At 46.4% G+C, this 15580-nt stretch overlaps 1 protein-coding gene across 1 annotated transcript; it reads left to right on the forward strand.

Moving 5' to 3' along the window:
- The first annotated feature begins 586 nt into the window (after positions 1-586).
- On the forward strand, positions 587-14983 carry LOC101606155 (L-threonine 3-dehydrogenase, mitochondrial-like). The gene is made up of 8 exons (XM_045130549.1): positions 587-749; positions 3019-3061; positions 5011-5081; positions 6499-6648; positions 6743-6915; positions 9218-9308; positions 13153-13422; positions 14844-14983. Exons 1-8 carry the CDS (start codon positions 587-589, stop codon positions 14981-14983), a joined length of 1101 nt encoding a protein of 366 aa, XP_044986484.1.
- Positions 14984-15580: the final 597 nt, after the last annotated feature.

The raw sequence follows: 15580 nt of genomic DNA on the forward strand, positions 1-15580 counted from the left end.
CCATATGTTCAAGCTATCTTGACCTCCTAAGGCCAGAAAAAATTTCATGGTTATTTAGTCGTGAGGCTGAGGAGGAGGAGGAACCAGCAGGATTACATTGAATGTATATTTGTGATCATGCTTCTAAATGCTCCCTTTTCCTTTTAGCCATCTGCTTTTCTAGTCTGGTTCATCCCAAGAATAGCATCTGCTGTTAGCACAAGATCAACAATGCAGTGACTTAGTGCGGAGTTGTCCCCCAACAAGGCGCATACACCTGTTGATAGCTGCCCTGCTTTGTCGTGTTTTTATTGGTGTCTGTGCTCTCTACGGTGACCCCACATCTGACCCCACATCGTATCCCTGGTGGCATCAGCCTTTCTCACAGCAGTCACCTGACTGGTTCCTGTGGTCCAACTCAGCAGACTCTCTCTCTCTGGTGCATTCCTGAATCCCAAAAGAAGGACTTCACTCCTTAGCTGACAATTGTAGCGGTGATTTCAGTTAAGGAGCCTGTTTCCAGGGCCTGGAGGGAATGAAAGGTCAGTAGCTCACTCTGACCCTGCTTTCTTGCAGGAACTCTGGAGAGTAAATGCTAATTGGCAGGATGCTGAGACAGGTGGTGAGTGGGGCCCTGCAGGGTGGCACAGCCTGTAGCTCCTGGAAGGCTGGCCCATTCCTGGGCATCTCTCCCCAGCGAATTCCAGCAGCTGCCAACATCCACTCTGCATCATTTCCTAAAACAGAACTTCCCCGGGTCTTAATTACAGGTTGGTTTCTCTTCCATTTTCTGTCATTTGGGTTTGTGGCTTTGAGTCTCACTTTCTGTGACATACTTCGGCATGATTACATTGTTTGCACAATGTATGATGTTGTGTGCCATCCCAACATCCCCAGACTTCTGATCCCTGCCAATATATCCAGGGCTGAATTTAGTGGCCATGTTAAAAAAAAAAAAGTCTCAGTGTGAGGCGTTTCAGCACAAACAACTTTCCACTGGGACAACACCCTCCTCAGATCAGACACTGCCTCTTCCGTCATTGGCTTTCTGTAGAATATTGCACATTCCCAACCCTTATTTATCACTGTTGCCAGCATTTGGTTTCCATGACAAAAATATTAATTGTCTGATGGGACCTTAAGGGATTTGGTAAGGTCAGAGCAAAGGGGAATCAACAGGACGGAAGGACACCGGTTCCATGTAGAACATGGACTCTGCACCCAGGTGCACCTTCCTGGGCCAGATTTGACAGCAAAATCCAATTTACAGCATTCTTTTTGTTGTTGTTGTTGTTGTTTTTGAGGTAGGGTTTTACTCTAGTCCAGGCTAACCTGGAATTCGCTATGTAGTCTCAGTGTGACCTCAAACTCAGGGCGATCCTCCTACCTCTGCCTCCCCGAGTGCTGGGATTAAAGACATCGTGCGCCACCATGCCAGCTAGGCTCACAGCATTTTTGTGTGCTGGCCCGAGAGAAGGGGAGTTAGCCCTGCGGGAGCTCCTTGTTGCCATTGAGCCCATCACCAGCTCATCGCTGCCCCACCCCCCCGCCGGTCCTCCTTATTTAGAATATGCCCCCTCTTCTCTGTAGACTTCACATCCTTGCTGGAGAAGTGCTTCCAACCAGACCAAACCTAACCTTTCATTTTATTGACACGTTTTATTTCCTCCTCCTCTGCCAGGTTTTCACTCCTTCACCATCCTTCAGTGTTTCTTCTTTCATCCCCAGCCATCTCCACTAGGGGGAGATTCCAGGACAACCTGGTTTAAATCCCCTGTTAACATAGCTGACTGAGTGGTCCCACTCTTCCTGCCCCCTGATACTGACTTGTTGTCCTCCTCCAGATGTGCTTCCAGGTCCCTCGCTCTGTGCTTCCGACTCATGATGTCTTCATGTTAAGGGAAGCTAATGATATTTCTAATTTTTTTTTTTTTTTTGCACTGACTCTGAGCTCTGCCCTTTTGCCAGATGACTTCCCACTCTGCCTCTACAGCTTTGCCCTTCACATTCACAGCCCAGCTCCCGCGGAGATGGGATTCTAGGCCATCCAAAATGGTAATACCAAACCATTAGCATTTGGATTTGAATGTTTTCAGCACCTGAAGCATATGGACTTCAAAGGCCATCAAAATGAAGGTGTGGGGGTTCTGGGGACATGGCTCAGTGGTTAAAGGTGCATGCTTATGCAAAACCTGCCTTCTGGGTTTGATTCCCAGTACCCATGTAAAGCCAAACGAACAAAATGGTGCACATATATGAAGTTGCAAGTGGCCCTGACAGGCTCACTCATACCCTTTTTCTGTCTGTCTGTCTACCAAGTAAATAAGTGAATTTAAAAATATATTTAAAAAGTAAGGGCCAGAGAGGTGGCTTAGTGGTTAAGGCACATGCCTGTGAAGCCTAAGGACCCAGGTTCGATTCTCCAGGTCCCAAGTAAGCCAGATGCACATGGTGGCACGTGTTTGGAGTTCATTTGCAATGGCTAGAGGCCCTGGTGTGCCCATTCTCCCTCTCCTTCTCTCTATCTTTCTCTAATAAATAAATAAATGAAAATTATATATATATTATATATAATTATATATATATATATATAAACAGTCAATCAGCCTTGTGGAATCTTTAACATATATATATATATATATATATATATATATATATATATATATATACACACACACACACACATACACACACACACTTAAAAAATAAAAGCCAGAACTGAGTGCTGAACCCATACCGTGCTCTTGTGTGATCTGTGTCCTTGCTTTCCTCTTCTTGTCCCACTCTGGAGGGCTCCTGCCTCCCAAGCTGTCACCTGTACTGATTGACATTCCTGCTGGGCAGCAGCCATTCTGTGTTCTGTGCACCGTGTCGTGTTTGCTTCTGAGAACAGTCAGCAGCAGTCCCATCAGCTCCACCTTGGACTTGACTTATCTAATCCACTAAGACTGAAAGAATCCATTCCTCTGTCCATACTCTGGGGAACATTGAACTGGTAAGATTTGCACTGAGTCTCATATCATTTTCTTCTTTGTCTAGGAGGCCTTGGCCAGCTGGGAGTGGGGCTTGCCGGCCTTTTGAGGTAAGAACGTTAAAACATGAAATGTGAAAGCCAAATTCTTAAGGGTGTTCAATTTGTCTTCGCCACTATTAGCCATATTTTCAGTTTTTCTTACTATTTCATTACTTTTTTAAAAAAAATTTATTTGAGAGAGAGAGAGAAAGAAGTTGAGAGAGGGAGAGAAAATGGGTACACCAGGGCCTCTAACCACTGCAAACAAACTCCAGATGCATGTGCCACCTTGTATATCTGGCTTATGTGGGTCCTGGGGCTTCATAGGCAAGCACCTTAACCTCTAAGCCATCTTTCCAGCACTTAAAAAAAGTATTTTTAATCATTTATTTGAGAGAGAGATACAGAAATAGGTAGGTAGGTAGAGAGAGAATAGGTGCACCAGGACCTCCAGCCACTGCAAATGAACTCCAGATGTGTGCGCCCCCTTGTGCATCTGGCTTACATGGATCCTGGAGAGTTGAACCTGGGCCCTTTGACTTTGCAGGCAAGTGCCATAATTGCTAAGCCATCTCTCCAGCCTTAAAAAAAAAAAAAAAAAAAAAAAAAAATCCCTCTTTTTTTGTTTTTGTTTTTTGAGGTAAGGTCTTATGCTAGTCCAGGATGACCTGGAACTCCCTATATAATCTCAGGGTGGCCTCATACTCTCAGTGATCCTCCTACCTCTGCCTCCCAAGTGCTGAGATTCAAGGCATGGGCCACCATGCCTGGCTGCAGCACCTTTTAAAACAGTTTATTGGCTGTTTCAGTAAGTGTAGACAATAAACCATGATAATCCTTCCCCCATTCCTATTCTCACCCTCTCAAATCCACCCTCCATTGAATTCTCTCCCGCTTTGAATTAGCCTTTCTTTTGTTTTGATATCAGCATCTTTTCCTCCTGTGATGAGGGTTTTGTGTAGGTAGTGTCAGGCGCTGTGAGGTTGTCAGTAACAAGGCCATTTTGTTTCTGGAAGATTGCATTGTAAGCAGTTCTCCCCTTCCTTTGGCTTACATTCTTTCTGCCACCTCTTCCAAAATGGACCCTGAGCCTTGGAAGGCATCAAATAGATGTCTCATTTAGTGCTGTACACTCCATTAATATGTCACTTCTTTAAAAAAAATTGTTTTGGGGTTTATTTTTATTTATTTATTTGAGAGGTACAGACAGAGAGAAAGACAGATAGAGGCAGAGAGAGAGAATGGGCGCGCCAGGGCTTCCAGCCTCTGCAAACGAACTCCAGACGCGTGCGCCCCCTTGTGCATCTGGCTAATGTGGGTCGTGGGGAACCGAGCCTCCAACCGGGATCCTTAGGCTTCACAGGCAAGCGCTTAACCGCTAAGCCATCTCTCCAGCCCAATATGTCACTTCTAAATAGCTACGTAAAATACATTTGGTTTGGGGCTGGGGAGATGGGTGCTTGCTCACAAGTTTGTCAGTGCAGGTTCCATTCCCCAGCACCCATGTAGAGCCAGATGCAAGCTGGCACATAAGCTCATCTGTAGCTGTAAAGCCCTGGTGCACCTATATGTGCACATGCAAACAAATAAAAGGAACATGCTGCCTTTGGTTTGCTGCTTGTCACGGACACTTGAGGCAGTGACTCCACTCTGACTCTTTGCTCTGACATGGGCACTATGAGGCTCACCACCCCAAGTGAAAAATCTTGCCTCTCAGTTGCTTAGAGGCAGGGGCCAGAGGACAGAAGCAGTGTTTTTAGAAGCTGCAAAGGGTCAGCTGGGGATTTCGGAAGAGTCAGGTAATAGGTTGAGGAGGGTCAAGAAGCCCTAGGGCTCCTGGGATGGCACTGGTGGCAGACACAGGAAGTAGATGATGCAGTTATGGGAAGGTAAAGAGGTCTGAGTCTGAGGGGCACCAGAACTGGGGAGGGGGGTTGGGAGGAGGGCCTGGAGGCTGACTGGCAATCACAGTAGCTGTTCTGCACTGGGCTTATTATGCATATTGTCTTTCCCTTCAGGAAACGATTTGGGAAGGACAATGTGATTTTGTCAGACATAAGGAAACCTCCTGATCACATCTTCCACAGTGGTAAAAGATCCTTAAAGCTCTCTTTTTCAAAGTATAGTTTCGAAGACAGCTCATAGAGTTGGTGTGTGAATCAGAAAGGGAATGGAGATTTGATTTTTAAAAAATAGTTTTTATTTATATTATTTATTATTTGAGAGAGAGAGAGAGAGAGATACAGAAATAGGCAGGTAGACAGATGAGAATGAGCATGCCAAGGCCTCCAGCCACTGCAAACAAACTCCAGATGCATGCACCCCCTTGTGCATCTGGCTTACATGGGTCTTGGGGAGTCGAACCTGGGTCCTTTGGCTTTGCAGGCAAGCGCCTTAACCACTAAGCCATCTCTCTAGCCCCTTAAAGTACGTTTTTAATGCTGTTGTGGATCAAATGACACAGCAGGAGAGCTCTCTTCAACCGCTTGAAGATGGTTTTGAAAGCATATTATCAGATATTATTTGAAACAATACCAGTTACTTCAAATAGTTATCAGAAATGCATCAGTTGCTTTCTCATTGCTGTGAACAGATATGTGACCTGAGGCAACTTGGTGGAAGGAGAAGGGTTTATTTGAGCTGGCAGTTTCAAGGGCAAGTTTCATGACAAGGAAGGTACGGCAACAGGAGCAGGGTGACTCACTTCCTCCAGCAAGGTTCTACCTCCTAAAGGTCCCACAACTTTCCCAAACAGTGCCACTTTGCTGGGGGACCAAGTAGTCACACATGACCAAATATGCAAATACACGAGCCTACTTCACTTTGAGACCACAATACCTATGGAATAAAAAATTTTTGTTATTGTTGTTTTTTCGAGGTAGGGTCTCACTCTAGCTCAGGCTGACCTGGAATTCACTACGTAGTCTCAGGATGGCCTCGAACTCATGGTGATCCTCCTACCTCTGCGTGTGCCACCACTTCCTGCTGGAGTAAAAATTTTGATCTCCTGAGTGTTTGGTTAACATACTGCCTCGGAAAACCCACAAACGAAACTTGATGGGGAAGAGGAACTTTTAAGAATGCCTGGAGGCTGGAGAGATGGCTTAGCAGTGAAAGGCTCTTGCTTGCAAAGCCTGAAGGCCTGGGTTGAATTCCCAGGTTCTCATGTAAAGCAGCACGTGTGTGTGGAGTTCACTTGCAGTGGCACTGGGCCTTAGTGTGACCATTTCCATTCCCTATCTTTCTCTTTCTCGCTTTCTCTCTGTGTCTCTCTACTTGCAAATAAATAAATAAAATTTAAAATCAAAAAGAAGAAAGCCAGTTATGGTGACCTATACCTGTAATTCCAGCACTAAGGAGATTGAGGCAGGATTGCAAGTTCCAAGTTACCATAGAGTACATAGTGAGGAGAGAGAGAGAAAGAGAGATTGACTCTGAAGTCAGTGGCAGGGTCGGGGGATCCATTCAACTCAACTCCGGCCCTTTCCACTTTGTGCTCCTTTCAGGCCCATTTCTTTACGCCGATATCTTGGATTACAAGAGCCTCCGTGAGCTCGTGGTGAACCACCGCATCAGCTGGCTCTTTCACTACAGCGCCGTGCTGAGCGCTGTGGGAGAAGCCAACGTGCCCCTGGCCAGAGACGTAAATATAACTGGTGAGCAGCTGCCTCTTGCCTTACGCCTTTTCTGAGTCTGGTTAGAAGAGCTCTCCCGCGTGGGATGCTCATGCTCTGTGTCTGTTCGGTTCAGGATTGCATAACATCTTGGACATTGCCGCGGAACATAATGTGAGGCTGTTCCTGCCCAGCACCATTGGGGCTTTCGGAGCTACCTCTCCTCGGAACCCCGCTCCCGACCTCTGTGTTCAGAGGCCCAGGACCATCTATGGAGTGTCCAAGGTCCACGCGGAGCTCATGGGAGAAGTAAGAATGCCCAGGAAGATCGCTGGATGGTCAGGGCCCAGTGGTTCTTGGTTTCTTGTCTCATTCTTTCTTTTGAAATTTTATTTATGTAGTTGCTTGTGTGCACACGTACGTGTATGTGTGCCTGTGTCCCGCCAAGCTTTACGTGGGTGGCTGGGGTATTGAACCCAGGCTGGCAAGGTTTGCAAGGCAGCTGGCTGAGTTTGTGGAGTGATAAGCTGACCCCTCTCCCCTTGTAGCCCCTGAAGAACTCCTTGACCACAGTGTGGGCGCTTGCCTGTAGCCATGGCAACTGCACTCAGCACTTCCTGGGTACCGGCCTTGCGTCCACTCCCCATCTGCAGTTGCTCCCTCTCTCGCAGCTTCCTTCAGGCTCCCAGCTTTGGCACTTACTGGTGGGAGCTTTGAGTTTTTATTGTGGAAAGCCTCGGGCATGTTTCTGTATGCTCTGTCTGTATACCTCTATAATCACTGTAGTCAGTGCCTTTCCTTCAGTTCTGGGGTTCTAGTTGTTGTCCCCTAACTCCCAGGGGTCCAGCCTTGGTCAGAAAAGGGAGAAGGAACTCAAGGCTGCAGTTCCTGCTGCGGGCTGCTTTAGCATTTACAGAGGTAAGATAATACCAAGCCAGTGAGTCTTTGAAGATAAATATGAAGCTGGAGAATTGGGGTGCCTCTGCCAGCGTGCCAATATGGTGCAGGAATTGGGGTGCCTCTGCCAATGCACCAATATAGGCTAATGTACCACTATGATACGAGAATGTGAGGATGCCCCTCAATTTTTGTGTTATGGATTCAAAGAATTGAAGTCCACCAAGTCAGAGAGACTTTCTTAGAGTAAGAGAAGGAAAGAGGACAGAGTATAAAGAGCCATGCATGAGAAGGTAAAGCACGTGTACAGACCAAAGTTGGGGCGATTTAGAGGTTCTGAGTGCTAACTATCTGTGGTACTTTGGATGTATACCCCCATAGACTCAGGTGTCTTATTAAAGCTTGCAACTTGGGTCTCCAGCCGCCTGGCTGGAGGAGGTGTCACTGGGGGTGGATCCTGGGGTCCAGCTTAAGGGTGTGTTTGGGGACTGATCTGATTCACACCCAAAGTCGTAGATAGTGGACTGAGCTCTGGGAGCCCTGATTGCTGCAGGTTTGTGTTGGCTGCTTTCTGATGTTGCTGGCTGGTGGTGACCTCTCTCTCTCTCTCTCTCTCTCTCTGTCTCTCTCTCTCTCTCTCTCTGCTTGGATTTATGAATGGGAGCCAGCTTCTTGCATCATTAAAGGACCATACCCTGGATCTGTAAGCTTGAAATAAATCCCGTTCCTCCCATAAACTGTGACTGGTTTGCATGTTCATCCCAGCATTACAGAACTGTCTAGACCCCTAGCCCAGACACCAAGTTTGGGGGCTGAGCTAATGCCTGGTTCAGGTTTCATCCTTCCAGAAATATTTTTTATTTAATTTTTTTTGTTTATTTTTATTTATTTATTTGAGAGCCACAGACAGAGAAAGAGGCAGATAGAAAGAGAGAGAGGGGGAGAGAGAGAGAGAGAGAGAGAGAGAGAGAGAGAGAGAGAGAGAGAGAGAATGGGTGTGCCAGGGCCTCCAGCCACTGCAAACAAACTCCAGATGCATGCGCCCCCTTGTGCATCTGGGTAATGTGGGTCCTGGGGCATTGAGCCTTGAACCGGAGTCCTTAGGCTTCACAGGCTCCTGGCAATCCTCCTACCTCTGCCTTCTGAGTGCTGGGATTAAAGGCGTGTGCCACCACACCTGGCCTTCCAGGAATCTTAATTCTAGGAAAGGGGAACTCTTCTTTTCTAGGGAGGCACTCTTTGTTTCTGGAAAAACAGATCTAGGGAACTTATTAGGCAAGAGATGAGAAGAAGCCAGATCTTCTCTGTGGAGATTTCAATTAAATACAAATTTATTAAAGACAAGTCAAAGAGTCATGGAAATTCTAAAATCCTCATTTTCTTGAGTCTTTTACTAGAGAAACGTGGAATCATATATCAAGAAAAGAAATTTCATTTCTTGAGCTGGGCGTGGTGGCAGAGGTAGGAGGATCGCCGTGAATTTGAGGCCACCCTGAGACTACATGGCGAATTCCTGGTCAGCCTGAGCTACCTTGAGACCCTACCTTAAAAAACCAAAAAACAAACAAACAACAACAACGAAAAACATTGCTTTGTTTTATCTGATCTAAAAGATTCTTCTTCTTCTTTTTTTTTTTTCAAGGTAGGGTTTCACTTTAGCCCAGGCTGACCTGGAATTCACTGTGTAGTCTCTCTCTCTCTCTCTTTTTCATAGTACTACTATTACCGGTATGGTTTAGATTTCCGGTGCCTGAGATACCCTGGAATCATTTCCGCTGATTCTCAGCCTGGTGGAGGAACCACTGGTAAGTGCTGTCTTCTGTTTCCTTATGTAAGGTGTCTTTGGGGGGTTGGGGAGTCTTTGGTTGGCCCGCAAACCTGCCATTAGGAAACAGAAATTGTTAAAAGAAAGTGGGTTTATTTAGTTGGATGAAACTAGTTTTCTTGTGCCTTTTCTGTGGTAGTGTGGTTTTAGTTAGGAAATATGCATATGCTAATAAAGCTATAAAACAAGCCGTTGGAGCTGCGTGGAATCTTTCTGGGAGTCAAGTTCTTTCAGGCCCCTCCTCTGAAGGCCCCTCCTCTTAACACTGTTCCTGACTTTTCCTCCTGGAGGCTTTGCACTGCACAGCTCTTGCCAGGATCCTGGGAACTAGTTAGTAAGGAGGAAGCTTCCAGCTCAGCTCCGGCTTGATTTCCCAGTGACCTGTAGCCCAAGCATGTGGAGTCTTCAGCAACAGGGTCTTACCATCTAGTTCTGGTGGGAAACCAAAAGCCTTGGCAATAAATAGCCTGCAATGTTTTGGGGACATCAGGAGCCTCCCTGGCCACAACAACTTGCTGAAAAGTATCCTACCCAGCACTGAAGTTTTTCTAATAAAAATTTATGGGATCTGGGTACATTATCCACCTTTGCAGGTGGATAATGCTCAAACTCTCTCTAAAAAAAGTTTATTTATTTATTTATATGGAGAGAGAGAGAATGAATGAGCATGCCAGGGCTTCTAGCCACTGCAAACAAACTCCAGATGCATGCGCCATTTTGTGCATCTGGCTTTCGTAGGCACTGGGGAATTGAACCTGGGTCGTTAGGCTTTTCAGGTAAGTGCCTTAACTGCTGAACAAGCTCTGCAGCCTTCAGGCTTTCTTTTTAAATATATATATTATTTTCAAAGTAGAAGTAGGTTTTCAGCTGGTGCACACCTTTAATCCCAGCACTCAGGAGGCAGAGGTAGGTGGATCACTAAGAGTTTGAGGCCACCCTGACACTATATAGTGAATTCCAGGTCAGCCTGAACTAGAGTGAGACCTTACTCCCCCCCCCCCCACAAAAAAAAAAAGAAAGAAAGAAAGAAAAAGAAGTAGGTTTTCATATGGCTTATTCATAACATCTTAAATTTTTTAAAAATATTTTATTTCTGGGCTGGAGAGATGGCTTAGCGGTTAAGCGCTTGCCTGTGAAGCCTAAGGATCCCAGTTCAAGGCTCGATTCCCCAGGACCCACATTAGCCAGATGCACAGGGGAGCGCATGCGTCTGGAGTTCGTTTGCAGTGGCTGGAGGCCCTGGCATGCCCACTCTCTCTCTCTCTCTCTCTTTCTGTCTCTTTCTCTCTCTGCCTGTCGCTGTCAAAAAATAAATAAAAATAAACAAAAAAAATTAAAAATATTTTATTTATTTATTTGACAGAGAAAGGGAGGGAGAGAGAAAGAGAGCGAGAATGGGTACTCCAGGGCCTCCAGCCACTGCAAATGAACTCCAGACGCATGCGCCCCCTTCTGTATCTGGCTAATGTGGGTCCTGGGGAATCGAACCTGGGTCCTTTGGTTTAGCAGGCAAACGCTTTAACTGATAAGCCATCCCTCCAGCCCATAACATCTTAAATTTTGAATAACTCCCCACCCCCTCCTCTGCTTCTTCTTGAATCTGGTATCTCTTTAGCCAGAGCCACCTGAGGTTCTGTACCCTCCCTCTAAGCCCTGCATTGAAGGTCGTCAGCGCCCCCTTGCACAGGGCAGGGCAGGGCATGCTGTACTTTCAGTCAGGCTCAGGACTGGCCACCCAGTACTGGAGGGAAACATATAGTACTCAACAATATTCAATAACAAATCTATTACTTCAGTGTATGATGACCCTCTAAGCACAGCCTCTGTCTCAGAATACAGCCATGTTTCTTGTGGCTTATTTATTTATTTGCAAGCAGAGAGAGAGAGAGATAAAAGAAAGACAGGCAGAGAGAATGGGTACACTGGAACTTCTAGCCACTGTAAATGGACTCCAGATGCATGTGCCACTTTGTGCATCTGGCTTTATGTTGGTGCTAGGGAATCGAATTCGGGTTGTTAGGCTGTACAGGCAAGTGCCTTATCCCTGAGCCATCTCTCCAATCTGCTTTTACTTTTTTTTTTAATGGGATCTTACTATGTAGCCCATGCTAGCTTAAAACTCACTGTGTAGCTCAAGCTAGCCTGAAACTCACAATCCCCCTGTTTCTGCCTCCTGAGTGCTAGGGTTACAAGTGTGTGCCCTCACTCCCAGCTGGCCCTCGTCTCTTTACACACACAGAAAGCTCGATTAAGATGGACCACATGGTGGTTGGAAGATTACTCAGTCAATAAAGCGCTTATCCTACAAGTGTGAGGAACTGGGGTTAATCCTAGAATCGGCGTTTTAAAAAGCTGGTCCTGGTGGTGTGCACTTGTGGTTCCGACTCTGAGGAGGCAGAGACAGGTGGCTCTCTGGGGCGTTCTAGAAAACCAATCTAGCCTACGTGGTGAGATCTAGGCCAGTAAAAGACACTGCCTCCAAAAAAAAAAAAAAAAAAAAAGGCGGACAGCCCCGCCCCCTCGCTGTGGAATAAGAAACACGTCAAGCTGCCCTCTGACCTTCACGTGCGCGTGCGCCTGTGTACCTGCACACAGGAGTACCAACACCTGTGGACGCATACGCGAAAGATGGGCTGTACGCATTGTACATTCAAAAGGAGCATGACAAACAGTGACGTGATATTCAGTATTAAAGTGGGGTTCTTAAGGCACAGTACCAGAGATCCCTGATCCAGTCTGAGGAGTTTGAAGGTCAGCTTTGGTTTGGGTTATTTTTATTTATTTATTTATTTATTTTTTGAGGCAGGGTTTCACGCTAGTCCAGGCTGACCTGGAATTGACTATGTAGTCTCAGGGTGGCCTCGAACTCACAATGATCCTCTTATCTCTGCCTCCCGAGTGCTGGGATTAAAGGTGGGCACCACCACACCCTGCTACTATTTTTTTAAATACACATTTTTATTTATTTATTTCTGAGGCGAGAGTGAGGAAGAAAATAGGTATGCCAGGGCCTCTTGCCACTGCAGACAAACTTTAGATGCATGTGCCACTTCATGTATCAAGCTTTAGGTACTAGGGAATTGAACCTGCACCAGCAGGCTTTGTAAGCAAGTGCTTTTAACCGCAGAGCCATTCCCCAGGTCACTTTTTTTTTAAAATTCTCATTTAACTATGTATAACTGTAAATATTGAAGTAACCTATACTATTCAGATCTTTTGGGGAGCACTTCATTTTTTATTTATTTATTTATTTTTTTGTTCGTTTTTTATTTATTTATTTGAGAGCGACAGACACAGAGAGAAAGACAGGTAGAGGGAGAGAGAGAGATAATGGGCGCTCCAGGGCTTCCAGCCTCTGCAAACGAACTCCAGACGCGTGCGCCCCCTTGTGCATCTGGCTAACGTGGGACCTGGGGAACCGAGCCTCGAACCAGGGTCCTTAGGCTTCACAGGCAAGCGCTTAACCGCTAAGCCATCTCTCCAGCCTGAGCACTTCATTTTTTGTAAAGTTTTTATTTTATTTATTTGAGAGAGAGAGGGAAAGAAGAAGAGAGAGAATGAGCACATCAGGGCCTCCAGCCACTGTAAACGAACTCCAGATGCATGTGCCACCATGTGCATCTGGCTTATGTGCATACTGGGGAATTGAACCTGGTTCCCTAGGCTTTGCAGGCAAGTGCCTTAACTGCCAAGCCATCTCCCCAGCCTGAGCATTTTATTTTTAAAAACGAGAGCACTGGAGAGCTGGTTCGTTGATCCATGAGGCTCTTTCCTGCCATGTAAGAAGCCCACAGGCCAAATTCTTTTTTTTTTTTTTTTTTCAGATTATGCAGTGCAGATTTTCCATGATGCTACAAAGAGTGGCAAATTTGAGTGTAACCTCAGAGCCAGCACCAGACTCCCAATGATGTACATCGATGACTGTCTCAGAGCCACCCTGGAAGTCATGGAGGCCCCCGCCCAGTGTCTCTCCATGAGGACCTACAACATCAACGCCATGAGCTTCAGCCCTGAGGAGCTGGCCCAGGCAATCCTCAAGCATGTGCCGGAATTCCAGATGACGTACAGCGTGGATCCTCTCCGACAGGCCATAGGTGAGTCCCCCATGGCCAGCCAGCTCGAGGCCAAATGGTGCTTGTGAGTCCCCTGAGGTCAAAAACCTTGGAAGGTTGAGAAGATCACAGCCCTCTCTCAGGTCCTGATCACATGCTGCAGACGCTGTTGAGTCTGTCAGGAGATGCTTCTATGAGTGGAAATGATGTCCCAAGTGGGAGTCACAGCTCAGGCTTAAGGAAACAGCTCAGCCCGTTTCATTCAAACATATTTAAACATGAAGAGGGAGAAACTGAAGCAAGAACTGAGTTTTCATAGGCTGTAGTTGCTGCCCTATGGTTTGGGGCATGCTTTTTGATATAAGATTGCTGCCCTTACAAAGTGGCATAAAATTTAACCAGGCATGGTGGCATATGCCTTTAATTCCAGCACTCAGGAAGTTGAGGTAGGTGGATCATCACCATGAGTTCGAGGCCAATCTGGAGCTACAGAGTGAGTTCCAGGTCAGCCTGGGCTAGAGTGAGACCTTACCTCAAAACAACAATAATAACAAAACATTGGCATGAATTTTTTTTAACAATATTTTATTTTTATTTATTTATTTGACAGACAGAGAGAGGAAGAGAGAGAGAATAGGTGCATCAGGGCCTCCAGCCACTGCAAATGATCTCCAGACATGTGCATCCCCTGTGCATCTGGCTTGCGTGGGTCCTGGGAGTCAAACCAAGGTCCTTTGGCTTTGCAGGCAAATGCCTTAACTGCTAAGCCATCTCTCCAGCCCTCATGAATTGTTTTTAAATGTGTGTATGTGCATGTTCATACATGTGTATGCACATGTGTGCACATGGAGGCCAGAGGTCGACATCAGGTCTCTTCTTCAATCCCTGTCAAGCTTATTCTTTGATGAGTCAATGTTTCTTTTAGTTTCTTTTTGTTTTGTTTTTCAAGGTAGGGTCTTGCTCTAGGCCAGGCTGACCTGGAATTCACTATGTAGTGTCAGGGTGGCCTTGAACTCATGGTAATCCTCCTACCTCTGCCTCCCAAGTATTGGAATTAAAGGCATACACCTGATGAATCTGTGTTTCTAATTGAACTTGAAGCTCGCTGACTTGGCCAGATTAGCTGGCCAGCAAGTCCCTAGGACCCTCCTGCCTCTGTGTTCCAAGTGCTAGGATTACAGGTACATAGACCACACCTGGCTTTTACATCAGTGCCGGGGATCTGAAATCAAGTTTGCAGGCTAGTGTAGCAGGCACTGTGATCCATTGAGTCATCTCCCCGGCCCCTACTGTGGTGTGAGCTTTGAAACAGGAGAACTTAGCGCTGGCAGTGAATGTGTGTGTGTGATGCCATCTGAGAAGGTGCCTGTTTCAGTCAACTGTCGCCTCAAAGCTTCTCAATCTTATGCAAATCCGGAGCCTGCACCTTTGCAAATAAGATCCCCTTCCCTGTGTCTCCCTAGCGGATAGCTGGCCCATGAACCTGGATGATAGCAACGCACGGAAGGACTGGGGCTGGAAGCACGACTTTGACCTTCCAGAGCTGGTGACGACGATGCTGAACTTCCATGGTTGCAGCACCAGAGCTGCTCAAGCCAACTGAGGGGGCAAAAGAGCAGCTCCTGTGTCCTGGACCTTGCGAGGGACGGCTGCCAGGGCCCGAGGGAACTGCGTTGTCTGAGGTGGAGGATTAATTGTGGATTTTGGCAGCTCATATTGAACTGCTGGGCAGGGATGAAATTAGTTTAAGCATCACCTTGGCAGTGTGCCTAAACTGGTACAAACACACATGCCACAGGTGGCATCCTAAGTCATAATAGTGGCATGGTGGCCCTTTCTGGAAAGGTGGAAATTCACAACATTTGTATTTTTTTGTTGTTGTTGTTTCTGATTTTTTTGAGGTAGGGTCTCACTCTAGCTGAGGCTAACCAGGAATTCACTCTGTATTCTCAGGGTATCCTCGAACTCATGGCAATCCTCCTACCTCTGCCTCCCGAGTGCTGGGCTTAAAGGCATGTGCCACCACGCCCAGCCAAAATTGGTATTTAAATTTAATTTAAATGTCATTCCTAAGACTCTTATGATTCTCTTGCCTGGAGGCCAAAGTTACATTTTTCAAGACTTCCAAAGATGTACGAATTGAAAAGGGTACTGTTTCTGTCAGAATATAAAGCTTGTCCTAGCTCACATGGTCAGCGTG

This window comes from Jaculus jaculus, chromosome 12 (assembly GCF_020740685.1).
Source record: "Jaculus jaculus isolate mJacJac1 chromosome 12, mJacJac1.mat.Y.cur, whole genome shotgun sequence".
NCBI lineage: Eukaryota > Metazoa > Chordata > Mammalia > Rodentia > Dipodidae > Jaculus > Jaculus jaculus.